The following is a 24,778-nucleotide window of genomic DNA, read 5'->3' as shown; positions in this document are numbered from 1 at the left end:
GCGTTTTTGTAATATTAAGGCAACAACTTTTGTAAGAAATTAAAACCAGACGAAAGAGAAAACTTTTCACTATAGCTTACTACTATGACTTACTCTCAGCGAGTACCGAGTCTTTCGGAATTCCTCTTCAAAGTCAATGTTGATAGGTGGCTTATTAGCCGTAATCATCTGCTGACAATTTCGGCAATAATAGACAGTTAACAAATTTTGGATTGCCGAGTATGGGAAGGTGTTCGGTTGCGGCACCTCACCATAACTTTTGACAGAAAGCAGATAGCGTCAATCCGACAAATGTCATGAATGTGTAATAGCACCACGTTCTTTTTGTACCGAATACTGAAGCAAACAGACGCTTGTACTTTTTGCTGCGTTCAAAACAAATTTAAATTGCGTGAAAATAAAGACATCATATTAACAAGATATCCAGCTCTCACATTTCCCGAACAAATCATTGGCAACATCCTTTTTTGTGAGCATGTTGCCCCCAGCCGAGCCCGCATCGAATCTTATACATAGAAGTAGGGGAGAAAAATGTCAAATTCGTGCGCGCCAAAATAGCAGGGTTGCGCACCCATACAATTGACATGATATGTTGAATCTGATGCCGTGCGATGGCGTTGCTGAACTGAAGATTGACTTCGCTCCAAGCTGACAGGGTGGTGAAAATCAACACAAAAGTTTTTTCTGACTTTTTTATAAATTGAAAAGCATCAATCAGAAAGGTGAGTGGATTGAATGTTTATGACGTGAAATCGATCTATTTCGTGATTTAATACCAAATGCTATCAAAATTTTCGCAATCAAAGTTTTTTTTCGTCATTTTGAAAATGTCTACCGATTTCGGTTACCGTCACCCCAAGGTGTTCGGGGTTAACGGTACCCAGTTTATTTCGATAAATCGCGAAAAATTGTCAGTGATATGAAGAGATGTCAAGTCTGCAAATTTGTCTGTAAATTATCAATTTCTTAGCTTTTCTTTTCTGTAAATTATCAATCTTTTTTTCGTCTAAACTTTTTACAGACTTTTGAAACATCGATTATTTGAAGGTATTCCAGAATTTGCAAACTTTTGAGATTTAGCGCGATTTTTTTGTTTCTGTTAGCTAAATTATTTGTATTAATTGGCATTTCCAGTGATATCCAACAAGTGGACAAACTGACAGCTTCAATACATTCGTCATATAAGTAAAAACTTTGGTTCTCTGGTTCTGTTGGTCATGGCGACTTCAAACAAATCGTCCAAGTCAAGCAAAATAAACTTTAATGCACTGATTAATGCCATTAATTGTTGCTTAGTGGATAAGAAGCCAATAAATTCGGCTACAGTAGCGTATTCAATGCTTCGAAGCCGGTGGAATCAGGAATCAGAACAAATTGGCTCAACTGGCACGTTCCCCTTGATATTTGGAGATTTGTGCCATAATATTAATTTGTCAGCATCAGACAATGAAGACTTTTGTCCGAAACGCTTCCGAAAGGAAGAAATTCCGATTTTTCCTTGAATAATTGCAGTCTTTACTTATATTTTTTCCATTTTTAGCAAAATTCCTTGGGGTGCCGGTAACCGAACACCCTTTTTTGAAATGGACACAATTTATTACTTCACTAAATTTATAACAAAGTTGTTTCAATCGATTGTATCAACTTAGTTTCTTATTCAGTTGTTAGCTAGGGACTTAGCTTTCCATTGATGTGTATATGTCCACATAATGTGCACTAAGTCAAAAGTTATGAGCTTAAAATAAAAGGGTGCCAGTAACCGAACACTCTCCCTTAATTATACATTTTGCGGAGACGATTACCAAGCACTCGGCTGTGGCAAATCTCGACATTTTTTTGTCGAAATTCAGCAAAAAAAAATGTATGCGTGTAGACTCATAATTTACGTAATTGGACTTGATACTTTTTAGCCAATTCTTGGTAGTTGAAACGTACAAGACGATGCTTTAAAGCAGGGGTTCCCAAAGTGGTCGATATGGACCCCTTAGGGTCGATATCCTTTTTGCGGGGGTCGACTTAAACGGGTCGACGAGATATAGAAATCGACCTCCTATTGATTGATATAAGTTGTTATTTGAAATATTTTCGATCAAAAAGTTGTGTTTATTTGACCACACGCAGAAATTGGTAAGTATTTTACATCAATAAAATTGAATTTTCAAAGGAATTTGATGATGGGGGTCTGAGGCCTAAGTTAGTTTTAGTAAAGGGGTCCATGAACCAAAATAGTTTGGGAACCCCTGCTTTAAAGCAACAAAATCGTCAGAACGTATTTCGTGGAATGAGGAGATTTTACAAAAAGGATTCAGCCTTTCCTACACATTTCAACAGATAAAAATTAATCTTAGAAGACTCAAATTTAAACGATGTTTTTAGGCGAGGTGGTAATGGATATCATCCATGAAATGAATTGGATTGGTATTAAAAGAACGGATAAGCAATATTCCATCAAAGAAATAAGTAAAACTTGTCGAAATTTAATGAGCACCTTGACATGCTTCTCTAGTTTGATGCAATTGATCATCAGTGCATCACGAAATTATATTTTCAATCATTACACCATTGCACCAAAGCTACACTAATGACTGATTCCAATTTTTGAACATTTCCTAAAAAGCTCCTTTTAATAAATCAAAAATAGTCGTTTTAGTAAATGTCTTTGCTAAGAAAATGGTCTAAAAAGCACTCTATATTTCGGTGTCTTATTTACACAATTTAAAAGGGCCACGTTACGCATTCCGTAGCTTTATATTACTTGATTTAGGCTTTCCAACAAGTATATGTATGTGCCTTTGGTCTGCGACCCTGCTTCCTATTAGTACTTAAAGTTAATGTATATAAAAGTTTAAATGTTAAATAACTTTTTAAGGAAAAGGCCAAACCGTACACAGTATTCAACAAATAATGTGTAAATTGACGTTTTTAGTCATTTTCTCGAACATAGTAGACATTGAAAATAATTGCGAGAAAAGTTTTGTACAAAAAATGATTTATCGTGGTTTTAAACGAAAATGTTTGATATATCTGAAACTTTTTGCATTAGACCTATAGCTTCTTCGGCAAAGTTTTTTCTCGTTAGAAGTTCTAAAACTTTGTACAAGACTTCGTTTTTCTATCTTTTAAGGGAAAAAAAGTTGTTGAAATGAACTTTTATCGTAGTAGGCTTTGCTCATATTTTATTGCAATCAAATCACAAGGTATATTTTCGTGAATGAGTTCTCCAAAGAAACTATGTATATCGGATCAACGGTTTAGAAGCTAGATAATTAAGATCACGTTTTTGTCGATACAAACCACTGTCATTCATTTATGAATCGATAATCGTTGACAATGGTTTGTTTACACTTTCGTTGAGAAAAACTGGTACTAGTTTGATCAAAGTAGTCGTTCGCGTTCAAAAATAACATCAAATGGAACTCGAAAGAAGACAAAATATTGTGCACAAATAACTGCAAAATCTGGAGTTTTCCGGTTCCAAGCTGAAAACAACAGTTTGTTTGGAATCATGAGGATCATCAGCTGTGCAACATGATTTTGAGGTGCGTTAAAACCAATCCCGGTCATTGGATCGAAGATATGGCCAGAGGGTACAACGCCAATTTTCAAACGGTGCGGAACATTCTTGATACTAGTTGCAGAAAGCCAACAAACATCCAAACCGGGCACATGGAGCAGAAATCGGTGGCAAAAAAAACGCTTGCAAGGCTTTGATGCGATCGCGTTTTGACAAAACACAAGAGCTACACTTTGATCAATGACGAAACATACGATAAAGATCTCAAGTTTTCATCGAGAAGTGTCTTTCATCTGCTAAGGAGTGTATCTAAAATAAGTTATCCACACATTTTCTTTCAAATTATGTTGAAAACGATATTTTATTCAAACTAAAAATTGAGGTTAAACTTGAGCACAATGAAAACCGGATGATTTTTCCTTCACGAATTTTCGAACTTTTGATCGAACGCTCTTCATCAAGTTCCGGACAAGTGTTGCATCGCATTTTTTGAACGCTTGAGCCCAAATTTGTTTGAACTCCTGTATGTTCCCAGCTGCCTCACCAGTTTTCTTGAAGACCCTCTTCACGATTGCCCAGTAACGTTCTATGGGTCGAAGCTGAGGACAATTTGGTGGATTGATATTTTTCTCAACGAAATGTATACCCTTTTCCGCAAGCCAATTGAGAGTGATTTTGGCATAGTGAGTCGACGCTAAATTCTGCCAAAACAGTGAAAGTGTACTATACTTCTTATATAAAGGCAGCAATCTCTTCTGGAGACACTCAGATTGATAGATTTCTGCATTTATAGTTCCGGTAGTGTAAAAAATGGTTGACTTCAAACCACAGGAACATATTGCTTGCCATACCAGTACCTTTCGACCGAATTTCTCCACTTGAATCGACCTGTCCGCATCGCTCACATCCTTCCCAACGACGACAGTAAAGTATTGTGGATCTGGAAGGGTTTTTGAGTCCTCCTTTACATTTGAGTCCTCCTTTACATTTGAGTCCTCCTTTACATCATCGTCCATCAAAACGCATGCATTCGGACACTGCAAACGACGCGAATACAATTTCCGGGCCTTTGTTACTGCTCGCTTTTTCTGTTCTACACTTTGTTTCGAGATTTCCTTCTTCCAGAATACACCGTGAGATGGAAATTTTGAGAGTTACGTGATGGTCAAAACTCCACTGCCAATAAAGCACTCTGCGACAGGTCCTACGAAGCATAACAGAGTTAAAACCACATAAAATGGAGGATGAAACCGAATGAAACATAAATACGTTACGAAGTTTTTTGAGGCCTATCTGAGTCAACGCCTGAGGAAAAGTAACGAGCTAGTAAAACTTTCTGCGGGGTTGGGAATCGAACGCAGGCGGGTTGCGTGAAAGGCATCGACTTACCCATTACGCTATACCCGTCCTCAGTATGGAAAAATGTTCTCGATATTATCGTGAGATGAGAAGCGTTACGTTAAGCTAAAGAAACTAGAAAACGTTGCATACGATAATTTTCTTAAATTGTGGGTTCCAAATTATTTGTGTTAGTTATTTGGTGGAAATTATGAATGCTAAAAACCGTTATAAGGGATTGTGCTTGTGGTAAACGAGTTACTTTTAAGGAAGTCTTAGGTGTTACGAAGTTTAACATACGTCACGCTTTTGAAAGTTATAGGCGTTGCATGCGTTACTTTTAATGTGGAACACATTTTTGTTTTCTATATAGGGGTGCTTATTAGAAACTCAAGAAAAATACACGTATAAATGTGGTCAGGCTTTGAACAGTTACAGCTCAGTCAATTTTGTATCATTTATTAATATTATGTCACCATTTGATTGGAAATATTTCTAAGTTTTGATTTGATTGTATCAAGCCACGTTTTTTTAATTGTATATCGTTGAAACGCTAATTAATAGCTAACAGAATCCTATTTTGTCCGCTTAAAATCTCCGGCATAGCGGATTTCCCTGCCAAAGTCGACGGTTCTGAAGGAGTAAGAGATATATCAATGGAAAAGCATCGCTCTGATTGGTAAATCGATGCTGTTGGAAGCACGCAAAGCTATAAATATAACAAAATTATAGTTAACGTTTCAGTCCTACGTGTAGCATGCTAGAGGTAGGTTGTTGCTAGACAGCAAGACAAAAAGTGACATAATACGATTTTAAGCTCTTTAATTGATATGCTCTGATCTTGTGTCATGCGAGTTCGAATGAAATTCCATGCTATGTCGTTTTCGCCTGAGAAATTGACAACTACCACAGGGTAAATTTTGAGTGCTTAAGATTAATTTCTAAGAATTAAGATGAACTCGATTAATAATGAGAAAAGGTTTATTGCTTCATCCGAAATCGCAGAATGGTAGTAATGGTAGAGAGACGCTATAAAAATAACTGCTTGCATACAAAACTTGAACAGAAGCTTCAATATCGATATCCGTATCGCAAGTATGTGAAAAACAAATTACTGCATACATTTGGGCTACAGATGTAATTTCGTCGGCTATAAAACAAATACAAATCACAACAAACAGAGTCTATATTCTGGGTTCGCGTGTTCGGTGTTGGTTCCTAAAAAAGATCAATCTAAGCAAACTCTAGTGCATTTGCGAATTCAAAAGTGTGACGATTAATTGAAAATGCCGATCATTAGAAATTTTAATTGTCTTGTTCCACATCAATGGCTCGTACAACCCCATGAGGCTGATCCTTGTAGTTTTTTTTATGTAAGTTGTAGGCATTACGAAGCCTTACATGTGTTACTTTTTTGTGAATCACAGTTAGTTTTTTGTAAGTTACAGGCGTTACGAATTGTTACATGCGTTACTTTGTTGTCAGTCAGTCAGTTGTAAGTTACAGGCGTTACGAAACGTGACATGTGTTACTCTTAAAAGTTTTTGGCGTTACGAAGCGTTACATGCGTTAGTTTTTTGAGAGTTAGAGGAGTTACGTGCGTAATCTTTTGTTAATTATAGACCTTATCCCCTCCCGAAATCAGAAACAGAAACGAAAAAAAACTTTGAGAAATATTATGGGGTTGTTGATCCTGCAGATTACTCTGTCAGATAGAGGTTTTAAGAGTTACGTGATGGTCAAAACTCCACTGCCGATAAAGTACGCAGCGGGAGGTCCTACGAATCAGAAGCAGGTCCTACGAAGTCAAAACCACATAAAATGAAGGATGAAACCGGGGTATAATAAATGACAACAATAATAATATATACGATTATACTGGACAACCGGAAAGAGGAAGTGCGCGAGCATGCCTTAGTTAAGCAAGATTCAGCAGATGAGAAAAATATCCTGCCGCTGGATCCCGCACATACTTATTTAGGGCTAGAAAGACGAACGCAAGCGCACTTCGAGTACATGTTTGGCTGAATCCATTATTATACGCCATTATATTTGAGTGGATGACGACGGGCGGCCATGAACCGAACTGCATTAAGATCGAAAGCTTGCATGTAAATACATTAATAGCAAGTCCAATCCCCTTCAGCGTTAAGGAGCAAGACTCCTTGCAAGCGTATCAGTAATGTCAACCATGTGTGCGTAAAAACCAATTCCGGTGCTTCTTATCTTGATTTTAATCAATAAATCTTCCATATGGTTGAAAAATAAACAAATCAGTTCATTTTGCTTAAAATTGCAATTCAAGACAAGCGAAAATCTTAGTCTAAAACTCTTTCGTTTTCCTTAAAACTGCTTGAGAAAAATTATTTCAGTTTCAGCTTACTTCCACTAACACATTTGATTTGCAACAAACACATTCCTATATGGATTTGCTCTTGCAGAAATTATTGCGATATAAAGATTTACGTACCTTCTATTAGTAATCCGGCAAAATAGGAACCTTTAATTTAACACGCGAAAGGCATTGGATATGGAATGTTGTCGTAAAACTGTTTATTTTTCCGGAAAACTTGCAACTTTGATAAACTGGTTGCAATGCATATATGAATCTTCTGAAAACGACCTCCAAATTTGTGAATTCGGCGAACAAGCTGTTTCAAATTATGTCGTCGGTTCTTTTCAAGCTTCATCCTCATTTGATCCCAAACGTTCTCAATTGGATTGGCATCGAGCGACTGAGAGGGCCAACCCAAAGTCACGACACTATTTTGCTCCTTTGCACATACAAAAGATTTTTGCACATGTTTTTCACTAAACATCGGTTTTTGCAAAGTACTTTGAAGTTTCAAATTATCTGCGATCAAATGTCTGCGAGCAGTTCCGTACGATATATTTAGTCAATTTTGTCTCAAGTCAAGTCTTTTTTTAGTCAATTTTGAAGCACCTTTGCGTAAAGTTAATGTCGGATTCTCCAAAAACAGGTCACAAATCACTTTTTCGTCTTTTTCCGACAATACACCGACAGAGCCGTGATTTGAAAAGTTGTCGACATTTTTCACCTCTTTAAAACGATTCACCCACTTACTCACAAACTGTTTCGTCTTTTGCATGTATTTCGCCGCGACAACTTGGGTCATTTTGGGACCTTTCGGGTGCGAGCACAAAAAACTGCTTCGAAGCGCGCAGCGTACGCAGTATTCATTTTCGAAAAATGATGAAATCGAATTGTAAACAATAATCAGCTGATTTATTCTCGCATTGCATCAAGGACAGTACCATATACAAATATGTATTTGACACTGCCCTCTGTGTTAAAAACAATATCACACCAGTCCACTTCACCGATCGCGAGTAACCGTGACTGTGCTCTTATGTAACAGACTGTAGTATCACCAAAAATGGGGTTTTCTCAATGAACAGACATACGTTCATCAATCTGCGAGATATTATATTGCGTTGATGGAGTATATCCAGAGATATACGAATTCAGGGATGTCCAGATTTTGTCGTGAACAAGCTTTTATTCAAAGACTCCTCTTCGCGTTTTTGGAAACAAAAATCATCACCGTTACTACTGGAATGAGTTTCTATGGCTGTAGGGGACGGGCATAGCGTGATGGGTAAGTCGATACTTTTCACGCAGCCCGCCTGGGTTCGATTCCCAACCCCGCACATAGGGTCAGAAAGTTTTTCTGGTCCGAAGAGGCGAATGACCTTAAGGTTAAAACCTCTATAATAAAAAAAAAAGGTTTCTATGGCCGTCAACTGGCAAGATACAAATTGGAAAAGATTTCCATTGCAGTTAGCAGATAACACAAAAAAAGAGACTTAATATTATAGAATGACCTCAAGGCTCTTCCAATTAGACTAGATAGAACACGGAAAACCGCACGGTCTCAAGACAACTAAAATATTAGTTGTCTTGCAGCAATCGAACGTCAATCGTACTACCTTTACGTCTACAGGCTGGGATTTTCTCAACACAACAAAGTATCACAAACAGTTGGTTATTGATTAAACGGGATTTTTTATATCGTTTTATAATACTTTTACAGCTTAATATAAGAGCATACCGAAGCAGCCTGTTCGCTCTTGCTTTGGGGGCATGTAAGGACTGTTGTTTGGAATCGTATTAGTAAGACTTCCTAAAAATAAGAGCTAGTAGCAAAACAGAACACTATTCGATATTAGTTCCTAAACAATTCCGCACCAAACTGACCTTCATCGGTGTCGCAACTGCTAATTCGAACGTGTGCAACACGGGAATAATTAAATGAATTGCTTTGTTCCGTCCGGCAGACTCTAGAAACGCTTCAGAAATTCCTCAGAGCAAATGCGAGCTCTCGCGTTTACCGCCAGCTTCATTTCGCTAATTTCTTTGTCGATCTCTTCCATAAAGTGAATTACGAAATCCACCAATTTGTGCTTGTACATTTGTTCGGTGTGAAAATTGGTAATCAGAAAACTAATGTCGTAGCCCTCAATAGGTTTCCGCCGGAGGATAATGAAGTTCTCCGCCCGCATCATCATAAAGCGGGTGAACTTGTGGCAGAGGATCTTTTCGATTTCGTCCGCCTGCTTGACGGCAATGCTAATCCGCACCGAGTTGACACTGGTTTCGATCAGCACCCGTTCTTTTTCATTTCGGGATATGACTACCGGGGTCAACAGCAGTTCCTTGCTGGAGCGTACCTCGACCTCCGGTTTGTTGTGACGCTCGACCACCTGCGAGGAGAAATTAGTCAGACACATCGCAGCAGTCAGGGTGTGACGAACGGCAGTCAGATACGGTTTGAGCGTTGCGGCCATTCTGCTAGGTTGTTTCGGTGTACTGCAATTGATTTTAAAGAATGAATATATTGGAGAAATGATTGGTTTTCACATTTCATAAACACTAACTTGATTTTGTCTTAAAATTATACAACAAAACTGTTAAAAACACTCCCACTGATAGCGATTTTTGCCTATTTTCTCTGACTAAGCGACAGAACAACCAATCTGACAGCTGGGAGCAGCGATGCCAGATGGCAGTAGTGTCATTTCCGTAGATTGGCATTTTTCTCGGAAGCTCTCGCGGTGAAAAGCTTTTTTTTGCTGGTCAGACAAAACTAGTTTATCGTAGTTCTCCGTAGATAAATTAAAATTCCGTAGATATCCGTAGAAAAAATCCAATTTCCGTAGATTATGTCTACGAATCCGTAGATCCGTAGAAAATGTTCGAATCCGTAGATCTACGGAGATTTCCGTAGATCTGACATCGCTGGCTGGGAGATAAAGATGCAGGGACATTAGAGAAAATGGAATGCCCTTCAGAAGTTAAATGATTGGCTGCGTACAGTATCTCACATATACACGCTCGATCAATCTTACTATAAAATGAGTAGAATTTCACTTACTTTCGCTAAAAGTGGATCTACTTCCTAGTGAGCTAAGTTAAATTTATTCACTTTCAAGTAAAGACGGTTTTTGTCAAGTTCTGAGTAACAGTTACAGTACAGTACAGAAGGAAAACATATCAACTTAAATTTATGTTCATTAAATTATTTATTTATTAATTAACAATCAAGTCACACAATATGGTCCCAATAATTATTCAGAATAACATTTAAACTTGATCTAAAATATTTACAATTTTCGTCGATTAACTTTAAACCTACCTTTGACGGAACAGAAACACTTCAATCTGCCTTCACAACTACGGTGAGAAAACCGGGTCCCGGTCTAACACTTACAAGAAGTACTTCAAATTTTCGTCGAAAACCTGTGATTGCTTCCACGATTAAGCTTTCCATAATTTTCTCGCACAACTTTTCAAAGCACGGTGAGTAAAATTTGTTATCAATTATAAACAGAGTATAAGTCACGCAGTTTTCAAAATCATATTACTCACTATTCGACATTTGAATTAAAAAGGCAAAATTGAGTACAAATTGCTCACTTGACAGTAAAGTAGAACGAGTGTGTAGGCTCAGCCACGATGGCAAATGATCATGTGTCGAGAAAAGCTGTTATTGATATGCACATATGCAGCTCGGAATGAACTCCGAATCAAATCCAAGAAATCGAAAAATCTGAAATCAATGCGGACTCCAGTGCAACAACTGATTCTGAGTTAATTTTGCCGGATTGGTTTTAAAATCGACCTGGATTGATATTTAAATTAAGAATATTAACTTTTTATAACTGAAAATAAACATTTATCTTCAAGTTTTTCGGATATACAGATCTGGTAAATGTCCAGCTCTTCCTTAAATGGCAGCATAAACGATTAAAATTTGCTCAAAACAAAAAAGGGAGACCTTCCCTTAGTCAGTATCGTCTATCCTCTAGCTATAGTGTAATGACATAATCATAAATCGTAATTCAATAACATTTATAATTTCATTGTCAATCGGGTTGATCGAGCACTCAGAAACGATCGGTCGGTTAATAATTCATTACTCAGTACGCGTTTGAGAACATGTAGGATGTGTTTGTAATTTTCACTCGAAATGGACTGGGAACAGTTTCGCAGATAATGTTAACATCTGACAGTCGAGAAGTTAGTTTTTCAATCCATTGTCAAATATAACCCTGTTCGAGAGCGTGATTGTTTTCGACTGTTCGCTAACAACTAAATAATGTGGTACAAAATAGTGTTTTACCCAAATTTGGGTAGAACCGCATCAAATTGATTGATACGATGTCTGATGAATGTGTCACTGACTTTAATTGACATCCGACGCACATCGGCCAACTCGTATCAATCAATTTAAAAAGATTTTGGGTAAAACACCGTTTTGTGCCACTGAGTAGCAACAAGTAAGCATGTTGATTATTTTGTCTGAGTGTGAAGTTATCTGCACTAGAGTGCCTATAACCAGAGTGACGACATCTCATCCGTAATATTGACAACAACGCAATACATTGAATCCGAAATGTTGGCAGTTTATTTAACTTTGCATTGTATTTGACATGTCGTTTGCTCGTTTGTAACAAAGCTATCATTCCAAACAGACAGCTGTCTTCATTCTGGTTATACACGGAACCGCAAAACAACCTTATTTTAAGTACATTCCACCCAATTCGGTTGTTCCGTTCAATAACTAGGTAGTTTCCGTAAGGCACGGGCAAAAAAATACTTAAAGATGACTGATATTTACTCTACAGCTGAGTCGCTCAATTTCAAGTTGATACGGTTCATTTCGCTTTCACATCTCATCCAAGTCAGTCGATAAAACAAAACCGCTTACGTTCGGGACGGAAGAAACCAAATACAGTATTGTGTAGTGAACAATAGAACGATCTCGAAATAAGTGAACCAAACGAACAAAAGCTACGACCTATGCGAAAGAATACAATTATTGTAGACTTCCGGCAGTGCAAAATTCGAAATTCGATACGAGAACTTGAAGGTTTGCTTGAGGCATCTTGACATTAAACGTGTACATTTACTTCAATGCAAAAAGACAAATGTTTACACCCAGTTTTATAAAAAGTTGAATGCAATTCAATTCGCAAAAGACAATAACAATGTGCACTATGTGAAGCACGAAAACATTAAGTACAACTTTCCAGTACATATGGAAGATAGTGCTATAGAAGTGCGTGTACATGATCTTCCCTCAAGCGATATTAATCCTTATATTCGCAAAACTATGTCCCAATACGGAGAGATCCTCTCTATCGAAAAAGAAAAGTGGAAGAACTTTTTCTCCGGCATTCTAAATGGCGTACGTTTGTAACGTATACACTTGAAGAGGCCTATACCTTCTTATGTGATTTTCGGTCAAGATTCAAGAATTCCGTGTAAATCACTTGTTACCTATGACAATCAGATGACCACATCTCAATAATGCCAAAAAGCTGTTGACTACGTAAGCCATGTGATAAACTGGACAAGGAGACAACTACACCAAAGGACAACGGTGCTTCCTTCACACCAACCCCAGTACACCTGTGACAGCCACCAACAACAATGAAGCATCCCCTTCAACGAAACCAGTAGTATCCTCTCTATAACAAAGTACACCAGCTGCAGTTAACAACTTACCCTCCAACCAACCAGCAACTGTAACCAAAAACAGTAAGCGAAAAGAAAACGGAAATCACACACACCACCAGAGATGCCAGATATTTTCATAGAAAATTTGTATTCTTTGTATGAAAAATCTGTATTAATCTGTATTCACTAATAAAATGAAATTCTTACCAAAAAATGATGATAAAAGATATTATTCTAATAGATTGTGGTTGTAGGATGGTAGATTCAATCAGTCAATTCAACGACGAAGTTTCATAGTTTTTTTTATCTACAATTGAATTGCAATTCCATATATTTATCTAGTTTGAAATTGATGACTTTATAATTTGACATGGAATTGCAACGCCCAATATGCAACGTCAAGTCGGTGCATACAACTCTCAGTTTGACAGTAAAGTTCCATGATGCCATTACTTATGCCTTAAATAAAGTACTGTCTCTGAGCGTATTTTTTTTTTCAAAAAATCATCTCTTCTGTTAGTTTTTCATTCATTTGGCTTCTCCAATATATGTTTTCACTTAGTCATTGAAAAAAATTGAATATCAGTTCAAATTGGTTTCAAATTATAATATAATTTATAATATAATTATAATTTCACAGATTTTTATATTAATTTGCGATTTGTACGTTGATTGATAGACTTTTATATCGTCACTGGAATCAAATACTTAAAGATTGCTCAGACAGAAAAGTTAAAGTTTTTCTTTCTTACTTTTTGTGACATCTGTATAAATATGTATAAACTTTAGAAAATCTGTATAAAATCTGTACTCTGTATTAAATCTGTATGCGTATGTAAAAATCTGTATAATACAGATAAATCTGTATAAATGGCATCTCTGCACACCACCAACGATGAAGCAATGGAAGATGAGAAAAGCCACGGACAAAGTGACCCTCGATCCTCGTTAGATGGAAATGGAAGCTCATCTCTCCCTAGAAAAAGGGTGACAACGAGATCCAATAGCAAAAAATCCAAATGTAAGTCAATCGGCCACGTAAAGCTTGTACGCAAAAAGGCCCGAATAAAAATTTTTATTAAAAAAAGTTAATACGGTTTTTGCAATGACTGAGCGGAAATATATATTGGAGAAGCCAAGTGAAAGAAAAACTAACAGAAAAGATGAATTTTTGGAAAAAGATACGCTCAGAGACAGGACTCGAACCTGCGTTCTTATGCATTCCGTGCATACGCGCTACCATTTCGCCACTCTGATCTTGCTTTAGCCACACTAAAACTCACAGACATGGTTAGCAACGTACATCGAACATGGTCTACATCCTGGCCGTCACCCAGATCAAGCAAGATCAGAGTGGCGAAATGGTAGCGCGTATGCACGGAATGCATAAGAACGCAGGTTCGAGTCCTGTCTCTGAGCGTATCTTTTTCCAAAAATTCATCTTTTCTGTTAGTTTTTCTTTCACTTGGCTTCTCCAATATATATTTCCGCTCAGTCATTGCAAAAACTGAACTTAGTCATGGCGGCTTTACGTCAAACTAAAAATTAATAAATCGTTAAGTTAATACGGTTCACTTAATTTTAGCTTATTGAACGAAACTCTCGCTGTTGGGTGGTTTTGCTCTTTGTATTTTGACAACAATTGAAGAAGCGAATGAAAGAAAGCTCTCAAAAATAAGTAAAAAGAAGTCAAATAATAGGTAGTTTTCATTTTCCGTGTAGGCACTCTAATCTGAACAATCTAAACCGCAAGTGTTACTGAAGGGATCAAGTGATATTTAAAAAAAAATGTCAGCTGATGATATGAAAGTGAAAATGTCAAAATGAGTGTTGTTTTGTGTTATATATTTACATCGTCATTCATTTTAGCATCGGTCTGATGAAAGAAACGCACTTCAGTGAAATAATCAAAAGAGAAAAATCATCCTGCCTTTTTTCAAGTGAAGTGTTGTAAGTTTCGAACGTAAAAATAACAACAACCCGGAAGTCGTTTCGCCATTCTCAGGGAAAATAATCAGCTCATCACAATGGTGAGTAGCATTTTAATTTACAGCACGAGCTCTTTGTGTTCGTGGAACAGGATCAAACTTGCGTCTTTGGTAACTGTTCTAGTTTCAGTTTAACGGATTCAACATGATGTTTCCGGATCATTCCCGTCCGTTCAACACAACCTACAAGTGCTACTCGGTTTCAATGCTACCCGGAAATGAACGGCAGGATGTGGAAAACGGAGGAAAAAGTAAATAGATGCTGCGGAACTAGAAAAGCTTACTGATATATTTACTTTCAGTTATAATGCCACCGTCAGCATTAGATCAGTTAACAAGACTTAACGTGGAATATCCAATGTTGTTCAAATTGACTAATAACAAAATCAATCGTAGCACACACGCTGGTGTGTTGGAATTCGTAGCCGACGAAGGAAAGATCTACATCCCGTATTGGGTTAGTAAAAATGTATAGTAAATTAAACCTATCAACAATGTTCTTTTTTTATTTTTCTAGATGATGCACAATCTTTTGCTCGAAGAAGGGGATATTGTTCAGATCGAAAGCGTCAGCATTCCAGTAGCAACGTACTCGAAATTTCAGCCACAGAATGTGGAATTTCTAGATATCACAAACCCTAAAGCGGTACTAGAAAATTGCCTGCGAAATTTTGCCTGTCTCACCACTGGAGATTTAATTGCAATCAAGTATAATAACTGCACGTTTGAATTATCGGTACTGGAAACAAAACCGGGTCCAGCGGTGACCATCATCGAGTGTGACATGAACGTAGAGTTTGCTCCGCCCGTTGGCTACACTGAACCGAACAAGAAGGCCAAAGAAGACGAACCGATGGCAGTCGATCCGGCTGAGTTAATGCCAGAACCGGCCGGATTTGTAGCGTTCAAAGGTGCCGGCACGCGACTGGACGGGAAAAAGAAAAAAGACGCTGGATCGAGTGAGACCACGCCGGCACATCGGGTAAACTACGTCCGAGGCATTCCCGATTACGATCACCCGTTCGGTTTACTACGGTTCGACCGGTCGGTTCGAAAAATTGAAACGAACGGCAGCAAAACGGAGGAGGATACTTTTAAGGCTTTCCAGGGAGAGGGGTTCAGTCTCAAGAAGAGTCGGAAATGAACCGGACAAGGAGAACATTTCATTTTCAGTTGTAATTTTCTGATATGCGTACTTTGAATAAATTAATCCATCTACTGCGTGATATGTGCAAATAACGGCATCCTTAATGATTTTGTAGTTTATCATGATATTTTTCAAACATCAATTTATTCCATACTAGTTTATATGATGTTAATTCGTCAAAACGATTTTAGTTAGCACCAGTCCAAAGTTTACCGCCCTTATTCTGAATAACGACGTATTGATTTTTCGATCGAATCATAGCTACCTTTGATTTTGCTAGCGTTATGGGGAGTACAAATGAAATACGAGCGATAAAACGATACGACGTTATTCAGAATAAGGGCGTTACTTCTCTTGTCCTTTGTGTTGTGACAGAATCCGAATAACGTGGATATGATAAATTTGAGCACTTCTATCGTTACTCCAGAGATGGTTACAAATGCTGCCAAAAAATTGAAATGCTCGTATGCTCCCAGGCCTGATGGATTATCGCTGCTGTTTTAACAATTGTATTGCTGCTTAAGCTGGACTACTTAGCACTATTTTTAATCGATCGTTTGAACTAACGAAATTTCCATTTGTATGGAAGCAATCATTCATGCTCAAGAATAGAGATCGACGAAATATGGTAAATTATCGGGAGATTACCAGTCTCTCTGCTTCTTAAATAGTTTTTGAAATTTTCAGCCGGTGCTACCTGCTCTAAAAGCTGCTTTTAACAAAATCAACCATAAAATACGGTTGTGCAAATTAACTCGTCTCGGGTTTCCTGTTCACCTTGTGTTCTGGTTAAGCTCGTATCATTCTGGTAGGATTCTATGAGTGAAATTGGATGATAGCACGTCATCGCAATTTTCAAATAGTTCTGCAGTTGACAAGGCAGTAATTTGGGACCATTGATATTCACATTGTTTTTTGAAGATGTTTCATTGGCTTTGGGATATGGTTTCAAACTGATATATGTATGGCGACTTTAAATTATATCTCGTAGTTCGAATCTGTGAATTCGACTACTATATTGGTGGCTCAGTCCTGACTAGAGTAAACTATATGAAAGAGTTGATTTACATCGATCATTAATTATCACAAAAACGTTACGTCAATTGGGATTCATTTCTAAAATCGCTAAGGATTTCAAAGACTCACACTATTTGAAGGCTTCGCTGGTATGCGAAATAAACAAGTTCAAAAACGTTTCGTTCGTTTGGCACTGCGACACCTGCCGTGGTGAGATCCAGCAAACCTGCCACCATTTCCTGATAGATGAAAACTACTTGGAATCGATGCTTTGCAACGTCGCCGAAGAATTCCGCTAGCATTGTTCGTCGCAAAATTGATTAACGGAGAGATTAATGCAGATGAGTTACGTTGTGAAGCAACTGTATTGAAAATATATACACTAAAAGTATGCTTACCATAAGGAAATTACACGAGTTATAACGAATTGAGCGTTTGATTGACTGAAAATTGGTAAAACTTTGGGTGAATTTGGAAAAATTAATCACATTTCAATGTTCACAGATCATGTCAGTAATTTAAAAGCAAATGTTTCGTAATTGATCTAGAATTTATATTTTGAATTTGATTGATGAATTTTGAAGTTGAAATCCAAAATCGTAATTCTGAATTAGAGTCCCGAGCATACATTAAGAAACTAAATTCTGTTCGAAAATCTAGTCAAGAAACCAGTTCCAGAAGCCAGAATTAGGATTCAGTTCCAATTTTCAATTCCGAACCTGTAATCTGGAACGTGTTGCGTTTAGTACAACTCGAGATATTCACAATTAAATTCTATCCATTGTTCCACAGGGTGAATTTTGAAAAAGCCCCTATAGTAAAGTAAGACATATTCACGTCAAAATTAACTTTCATTTTTAAAGAGATTACAAGAAATTAAATGGCATTAATTATAGTTTGACAATAACTCTGTTTCTTTTTCATATGAATGGCGATCGAAACAAGAATAATAACAATGGAATTTATATGAAATTCGTTATACAAAAGCAAAACCTTTGATGCTGATCTTGCAAAATTGAGTGCACAGTTAATTTATTGTTAATAAAAACAAGTTTGAATGCCGTTAGTCAAAAAAATCTTATTCAGTATTTGGTGTGTCCTCCTTTGGCATGTATCACGGCTTGTAAGCGACGCGACATCGATTCCACCAGCGTTTTGTTCGCCAATAGTGCAATAATTTCCCAAATATTTTGAATTGCCGTTTTGAGGTTTTTTTTATTTGTTGGGTTGACAATTTTTAGCCTGTTCTTCACCTCACACCACAAATGCTCAATAGGGTGGTTGAGGAGAAGTTTTGAGTTGTTTCGGCACATTATAGAGCAACTACTCACGTACTATGTAGAAGGTGTGCTTGGGATCATTGACTTGCTGGAAGTAATAACCCTGTGGTAATTTTAATTTTTCCACCGAAGGTTGAAGATTGCGTTTTTGCATGTTTATTTAACCCATTTTGTTCATATTCGTTTCAATAAACTCAACAGTACCAGTTCCGCTAGCCGCCATCGATGCTCAACTTCTCCTCCATGCCTAACGGTAGGGCACAAATTTTGAGATTCCAGCTCCGATTTTACTTTTCTCCATACCATTTGTCTTCCATCCGATCCAAACAGGTTGATTTTCGTTTCGTCAGTGAAAATTACATTGTTCCAAAAATCTTGAGGCTTATTCACATGTTCTTTCACAAATTCCAGCCGCTTTTTGATATTGGCTTTGGAGAGTAGCGGTTTTTTCCGAGCTACTCGGCCATGTAAATTATGCCTATGCGCTACGCGTCTGATGGTGTCGGCACTAACAGACCTTTGAATATTGTCAGCAACTTCCACAGCCACTTGTGGAATACTTGTTTTAGGATATTTTCGCCCTCTACCAGCTAGATTTTTCAAAGTCGCTTCGAATTTCCACTTTTTTATGATCTTGAATACTGTCTAATGTGGTCTTCCAATGATTTCAGTCATTTCCCGTAACGATTTTCCATGATAACAAAGACTTATTACCTGAGTTCGTGTGCTAATATCCGTTTCCTTTCTTTTCATAGCCATTTCGATTAAAACACAGTTTAATTGCAGTTAACAATGAATTTGATCACTGACCTATCAGCCAGCGATGCCAGATAGTAGTAGTGTCATTTCCGTAGATTGGCATTTTTCTCGGAAGCTTTCGCAGTGGAAAGCTTTTTTTTTTTTTTGCTAGCAAGACAAAGCTAGTTTCCGTAGTTCTCCGTTGATAAATTTAAATTTCCGTAGATTTCCGTAGAAAAAAACCCAATTTTCGTAGATTATGTCTACGGATCCGTAGATCCTTAGAAAATGTTCGAATCCGTAGATCTACGGAGATTTCCGTAGATCTGACATCGCTGCTAGCAGCTGACAGCCCACTTAGAAAAAAAAGTTCAACGGTGGTCCTTCATTGGTCCAATACGTTGGATCATTGGTCCAATGAAAGTCCAATCAATCGTTCAACGGGAGGCCAACACGGGACCTTCGTTTGCTGATTTTGAAACAGACCGTTTAACCGAATGCAATTTTTTTCGTTCAACAAACCCGGCAGACAGAGGTCCATTGTTGAGCCATTTTTAACATGAGGAGTTTGAGCCCCGTTGGACTAGTTTTACTGCAGAATTGCTGAAGTTTTCTCCACTTATTTGTTTAAACTAACAATACATACCTGCACAATACTTCTACTTCACGTAGAATAACAACAAATTTTCGTTCTATGTAAAGGTAACACTTAATTTTCACACTATTTTTGCAAGAGAAAAAACAACAACAAACCGTTCCAGCAAATTGAACGAATATTTCGTGCAATATGTCGTTCAACAAGCGCTCAAAAAACCAACAAAATTGAACGGCCTGCTGAGAGGGAGATGTTAATATATGACACTGATATAAAACACCTCGAAAAATTTCGATTAACATATGTATAGAATCCCTCTCAGCAGGCCGTTCAATTTTGTTGATTTTTGATCGCTTGTTGAACGATATATTGCACGAAATATTCGTTCAATTTGCTGGAACGGTTTGTTGTTGTTTTTTCTCTTGCAAAAATAGTGTGAAAATTAAGTTTTACCTTTACATAGAAAGAAAATTTGTTGTTATTCTACGTGAAGTAGAAGTATTGTGCAGGTATGTATTGTTAGTTTAAACAAATGAGTGGAGAAAACTTCAGAAATTCTGCAGTAAAACTAGTCCAACGGGGCTCCAACTCCTCATGTTAAAAATGGCTCAACAATGGACCTCTGTCTGCCGGGTTTGTTGAACGAAAAAAATAGCATTCGGTTCAACGGTCTGTTTCAAAATCGGCAAACGAAGGACCCGTGTTGGCCTCCCGTTGAACGATTGATTGGACTTTCATTGGACCAATGATACAACGTATTGGACCAATGAAGGACCACCGTTGAACGTTTTTTTCTAAGTGGGATAGAATATGTTGACGAACACTCAAGTGTGCACTCAATTTTGCTACATTGACATCGGCTCATTTATCATATTTTCGATTTTATTAAAATACTTAGAAATATTTTGCATACTTTGTGTGTACACATCTCAAGCTGACAAATATATTTATTGTACTCCATCACAAATTTCCACTCATAGTGATATTTGTTTTGGAAATGTTAGAAAAAATGTGAACTAACAGGTGTGTGCACTCAATTTTGCGATTTCCATGAATATAGATTTGTGCTCAAAATTTTGCTTGTCGCAAATATTGATATCAAAATAGCGTTTGGCACTGACATTCACCGTCATCCTCGCTTGCCAAATTCTCCGAATTTGTTTCTCAGGTTTCTAGATGAACATTTCCCGGGAGTATGTTTTCAGTTTCGGATTTTGGGATCCAGATTAAAATTCTACAAAACTAGACGCATTGGTTTAACGCAAAAAAACTTACTGTTTAATCTCATCATATTACTTTATTCTATCATTTTCTCGCTTTCCAGTTACAACAGTTCCAGATTAAATTATTTCACATCATTTAACTTTAACGTGTTTCATTTCACTATTCATTATGGATAAATAATGTAAATTGCAAAAAAAAATTATGATTTGGATCTCAGCTGCTGCCAGCATCCAATACGCATTATATATATGTACATTTCCAATTTTGTTAAAGTGCAAAAACAATTCCAGTTTTGTTTCGGCATTGGCTAGAAGGCATCTCGTTATCACTCATGTTAAGTAGGGTTTCGTTATCGTTCTGTTCTTCACCAATAATTGAACTTAAAAATATCGAATCCAACGTTTCTACGAATCCTAGCCAAAGCGAGCGAGGAGGTTTATCACAACACTGCTCTACCGGGGCGTAGTTAAAACCAATAATTAACGTAATGCAACAACTTTCCTGTTGATGAACAAGAACCGCCGTCGGTTAGTTTGCTAAGCCGATTTATTGATTGCTTTTTTTTTCCTAAAATTAAATTATTCGTTAGATTACTTATGTATGCTTTGATATTAGGATTCCTTGTTTGTCTCACAATACAAATTTTTGGTTACATCAGTAGTAAAAGAAGCCGTTACATAAATTATACTACAAAGTTAGGTAATTGAGTTTTTTTTTCATCTAGCTTACCGCAGAATGAAATTTCGAATATTCTCATAACGAACATTGACATATGATTAACGATATCGGGATATGTGTATTGGTATGTGCTGGTTATGGAAAACATTAAAAATTGTTTGATAGACGATTATTTCTTCTTTTTTTCTTCATACAAAAAATACTGTTGTCACAAGGTTCGACCAATGTTTCAGCCGACCGAAACTGAGCTGATAACCATTCAAACTTTAGTCATTTAGCTTTATTATCACAATACACTGTAGCAGACCTTGAACGATTCAAAACAGTTACAAAAGGTTAGAAGTGTCGAACATAAATGCAATGCGAATCGTCCTGTTGGTACGGCAAATGATGCACGATTCCAATCTAGTAGCCGGTGACTGATCAAGGTTGGGCTATCCAGCAAGTGTTGGGCTGTTCTAATTCTAGCAGATTCCCGTTCATACTTCATCGGTGATAGAACAGATCTAGTAGCCGACTCTTGCGATTGTTGGCCGACGAACCTGCAGAAGAGGAACCAGCCTGCTGCGATGACGTTCGCTGAGGCGTTTGCGGTTTTGTACTAGTTTCATTATTTAGCTTATTTTTCATTTGCTCCTCAATTAGTTCGTGCATGTCGATCTGCCACTGTTCGAGCTGCTGCAGCAGTTCGACCTTCTGCTGGATCGCTTCCAGCAGTTGGCTATTGGCCTGCATCAGTTCGACTCTGTTCTTGGCTAGTTCGACTTCTGCTTTTGTTCTCCTTTCGACGGCCGCATCTCGATCCTTGCGTGCCTGAATCACCGTCTCATCTTGGGCAAGGCTCGAATGAGACGCGTCATCCCGAGCCTGGTTGCGTTCGTCAATTGCACTTTGCAGTTCGATCTCCTGCACGGAAAGCTACGAATGAAAGAAAACGAAATTTAGATGTGTTCCAACAAAAAAGCTACTTGCTTCCACTACCTTACTCTCCAGCTGCATGATAAAATCATTCTTCTTTTTCAGCTCATCCTCCTGTTCGATTAGCATGCTGCGAGTTTGCTCGAACATCGTTTTGAACTGCATGGCATCCATGTTCATGATAATATGAACCAGCTCATCTGCCGCCGAAGAAAGCATTCCGCGGGTGAATTTGTCCGCACCGCGCAGGCCCATCGTTCCACTCTGGTTCGGCGAAGGACCAGTCGAATTTCCAAGCCCGGCATCAACCGATTGTGGTGCTGACGACGAGGTATTGTCCAGAGACGAAAACGACATATCCGAGTGCAAACCTGTATCGGGAGGAGATGGAAAAATCACTTGTTATCCAAAGTTAGAAGCTGGAGTAATGCCTGGTGATCGTTGTAAGGAACAGAAGTTGGGCATTCTAGACTTGATTAATGTCCATAATTATTGAATAGTATTAATTAGTACTAATCAATAAGTGCATCAATTTGGCAACACACAAAAATGAATGTTTTTATATTGATTTTTTGAGATAAGTTTATTTCTTATTACTTGACAATTTATTCACCATAAATTCAGCAAAGGAGTTTTAAAAAATTAAAATGACCACAAAATTAAAGCCTTTTACAAAAAAATCTTTCGAGCATGTTCTGCTCATGAATCGTGTTAGATATACTAAATGAGCAGACAGGCCCGTTTCTAGGATTTCGTTTCGAGAGGAGCCCTCAGATAAAAAAAAAAACAATCTTACTGATAATAGCTTACGTATCTAATTATAGGTGCGTCTCGAATACCTTCTTTGTTTTGAAAGCGTGAACGAAGATTCCAAAATACATATAATTTTTTAGTTGTTGTGTAATAAAAACGTAACTGAGAGCCCAGGTAGAGAAACAAAATTATAAAATATATATCTTAGCAGCATGGTTGTTATTTATAAAAGACTAATCTGTTACCGTGAATAAGGGATACAACATTTGGTGACGAAGGTACGAATTCAACCGAATATCTAAAGGACAGTTTAAATATGATTTTTGATTGAATTCGCTTGGAACAGGTATTTCGGCAACGAAACCAAATTGGAATCCCACAGTGGGAAAAAAGGTATTTGGTATAAATCCAGGCGATGATGACAAGGCAAATTGCAAGGTTGGCGGAATCAAACTACGATGGATGATAGATTCGGGAGCTGGTGTAAACGTCATTAGTCAACAATCTTGGGAATTTCTCAAATCTCAAAACGTTGTTGTGGAACACCAAACCAACAAAGAGAACAAAACTCTACTAACGTACGGAAATCATGAACTTCCAGTTAAAGGAATGTTCATCGCAAAGATAGCCCCGGGAAAATCAGCAATCAAAGATAAAATATTTGTTGTTAGAGAAAATGAAACAAACCTTCTAGGACGAAAAGCGTCGATTAAACTGAGAATATTGAAAATCGATACCACGATCTGCACTGTCTCAACTATTTCGGATAAAATCAGTAGAGTTAAAGGAGTGATAGCCGACGTCCAAATCGATCCGACTGTGAAACCGGTGCAACATACACAAAACCGTTTCCCAAGACCTCTGATACCAAAAATAGAACAGGAGTTGGACAGACTATTGAAACAGGATATCATCGAAAACACATCTCGTGATTCACCGTGGATCTTTCGTCTTTTCGTTAGACCAAACCATGAAAATCCTGAAGAAGTGAGATTGTGTGTTGACATGCGTGACGCCAATAAAGCAATCGTGTCGCAACACCACCCGCTGCCCAGCTTTGACGAGATAATTCCTCACTTGAACAACTGTAAGATTTTCTCGAAGATTGATTTGAATAAGGCGTTTCATCAAGTGGAATTAACTGAGAGTTCACGACCGATTACAACATTCGCAGCTCCTAATGGATATGTCTGTTAAGAGCGTCTTGCGTTTGGAACGAATTGTTCGCCAGAGATCTTCCAAAGTATAAATGAGCAAGTACTGGCTAAAATTCCAGGAATAAAAGCATTTATTGATGATATTCTAGTTTATGGACAAAGCAAGGATGAGCATAATCGTACGTTGAATGCTGTTTTGACCCGTTTGAAAGAATATGAAATCACAGTCAACGAAAAAAAAGGAGAATATGGAAAGTCGCAAGTAACGTTCATGGGACACTGTTTAGATCAACATGGCATAAACCCGACCGAGAAAAAAATTTATGCCTTAAAACATTTTAGAAGGCCCGAGTCAACCGAAGAGGTGCGAAGCTTCTGGGGATTAAATAATTACGTAGGTAAGTTTATTCCGAATTTATCTACGCTCACAGCACCATTACGGGAACT

General features: G+C 37.6%; 3 protein-coding genes across 10 annotated transcripts in view; 1 reads left to right on the top strand and 2 right to left on the bottom strand.

The window, feature by feature from the left end:
- Nucleotides 1–8,859: 8,859 nt before the first annotated feature.
- Nucleotides 8,860–9,876, bottom strand: LOC131431887 (actin-related protein 2/3 complex subunit 4). 3 transcript variants are annotated; one of them, XR_009229755.1, is made up of 3 exons: nt 9,752–9,876; nt 9,072–9,683; nt 8,860–9,010 (listed from the first exon to the last, which is right to left on the bottom strand). XR_009229755.1 is itself a non-coding variant. In XM_058597833.1 (2 exons), exon 2 carries the CDS (start codon nt 9,659–9,661, stop codon nt 9,155–9,157), a length of 507 nt encoding a protein of 168 aa, XP_058453816.1. In that variant the 5' UTR covers nt 9,662–9,683; nt 9,752–9,876; the 3' UTR covers nt 8,860–9,154. The 3 variants fall into 3 exon arrangements, 1 of the variants encoding a protein (XP_058453816.1); XR_009229754.1 differs by having other exon boundaries at nt 8,860–8,997; XM_058597833.1 differs by having other exon boundaries at nt 8,860–9,683.
- Nucleotides 9,877–14,613: 4,737 nt separating this feature from the next.
- LOC131431615 (ubiquitin fusion degradation protein 1 homolog) lies at nt 14,614–16,063 on the top strand. Of its 2 annotated transcripts, none has more exons than XM_058597437.1 (4): nt 14,614–14,866; nt 14,955–15,075; nt 15,127–15,281; nt 15,342–16,063. In XM_058597437.1, exons 1-4 carry the CDS (start codon nt 14,864–14,866, stop codon nt 15,966–15,968), a joined length of 906 nt encoding a protein of 301 aa, XP_058453420.1. In that variant the 5' UTR covers nt 14,614–14,863; the 3' UTR covers nt 15,969–16,063. The 2 variants fall into 2 exon arrangements, with proteins under 2 accessions (XP_058453420.1, XP_058453419.1); XM_058597436.1 differs by having other exon boundaries at nt 14,949–15,075.
- A 4,809-nt stretch (nt 16,064–20,872) lies between these two features.
- The window catches only part of LOC131432745 (bicaudal D-related protein homolog), a 106,531-nt gene continuing 102,625 nt past the window's right edge, over nt 20,873–24,778 (bottom strand). For all 5 annotated transcript variants that reach the window (XM_058599231.1, XM_058599234.1, XM_058599235.1 and 2 more), the window contains exons 4-5: nt 22,485–22,792; nt 20,873–22,421 (exon numbers count right to left, since the gene is read on the bottom strand). In XM_058599231.1, the coding sequence (XP_058455214.1) occupies nt 21,990–22,421; nt 22,485–22,792 (740 nt within the window). In that variant the 3' untranslated portion in view covers nt 20,873–21,989. The remainder of the gene's footprint in view (nt 22,422–22,484; nt 22,793–24,778) is intronic.

This window comes from Malaya genurostris, chromosome 2, assembly GCF_030247185.1.
Source record: "Malaya genurostris strain Urasoe2022 chromosome 2, Malgen_1.1, whole genome shotgun sequence".
NCBI classification, from domain to species: domain Eukaryota; kingdom Metazoa; phylum Arthropoda; class Insecta; order Diptera; family Culicidae; genus Malaya; species Malaya genurostris.
The sequence above is the reverse complement of the archived record's forward strand: the minus strand, read 5'-3'. Positions and strand labels throughout refer to the sequence as shown.

Bases quoted from the DNA above. Each gene is read 5' to 3' on its own strand.
- LOC131431887 (XM_058597833.1), bottom strand. From the start codon at position 9,661: ATGGCCGCAACGCTCAAACCGTATCTGACTGCCGTTCGTCACACCCTG.
- LOC131431615 (XM_058597436.1), top strand. The intron at 15,076-15,126 runs GTAAATAGATGC...ATTTACTTTCAG, and splicing joins TGTGGAAAACGGAGGAAAAA to TTATAATGCCACCGTCAGCA. The intron at 15,282-15,341 runs GTTAGTAAAAAT...TTATTTTTCTAG, and splicing joins AGATCTACATCCCGTATTGG to ATGATGCACAATCTTTTGCT.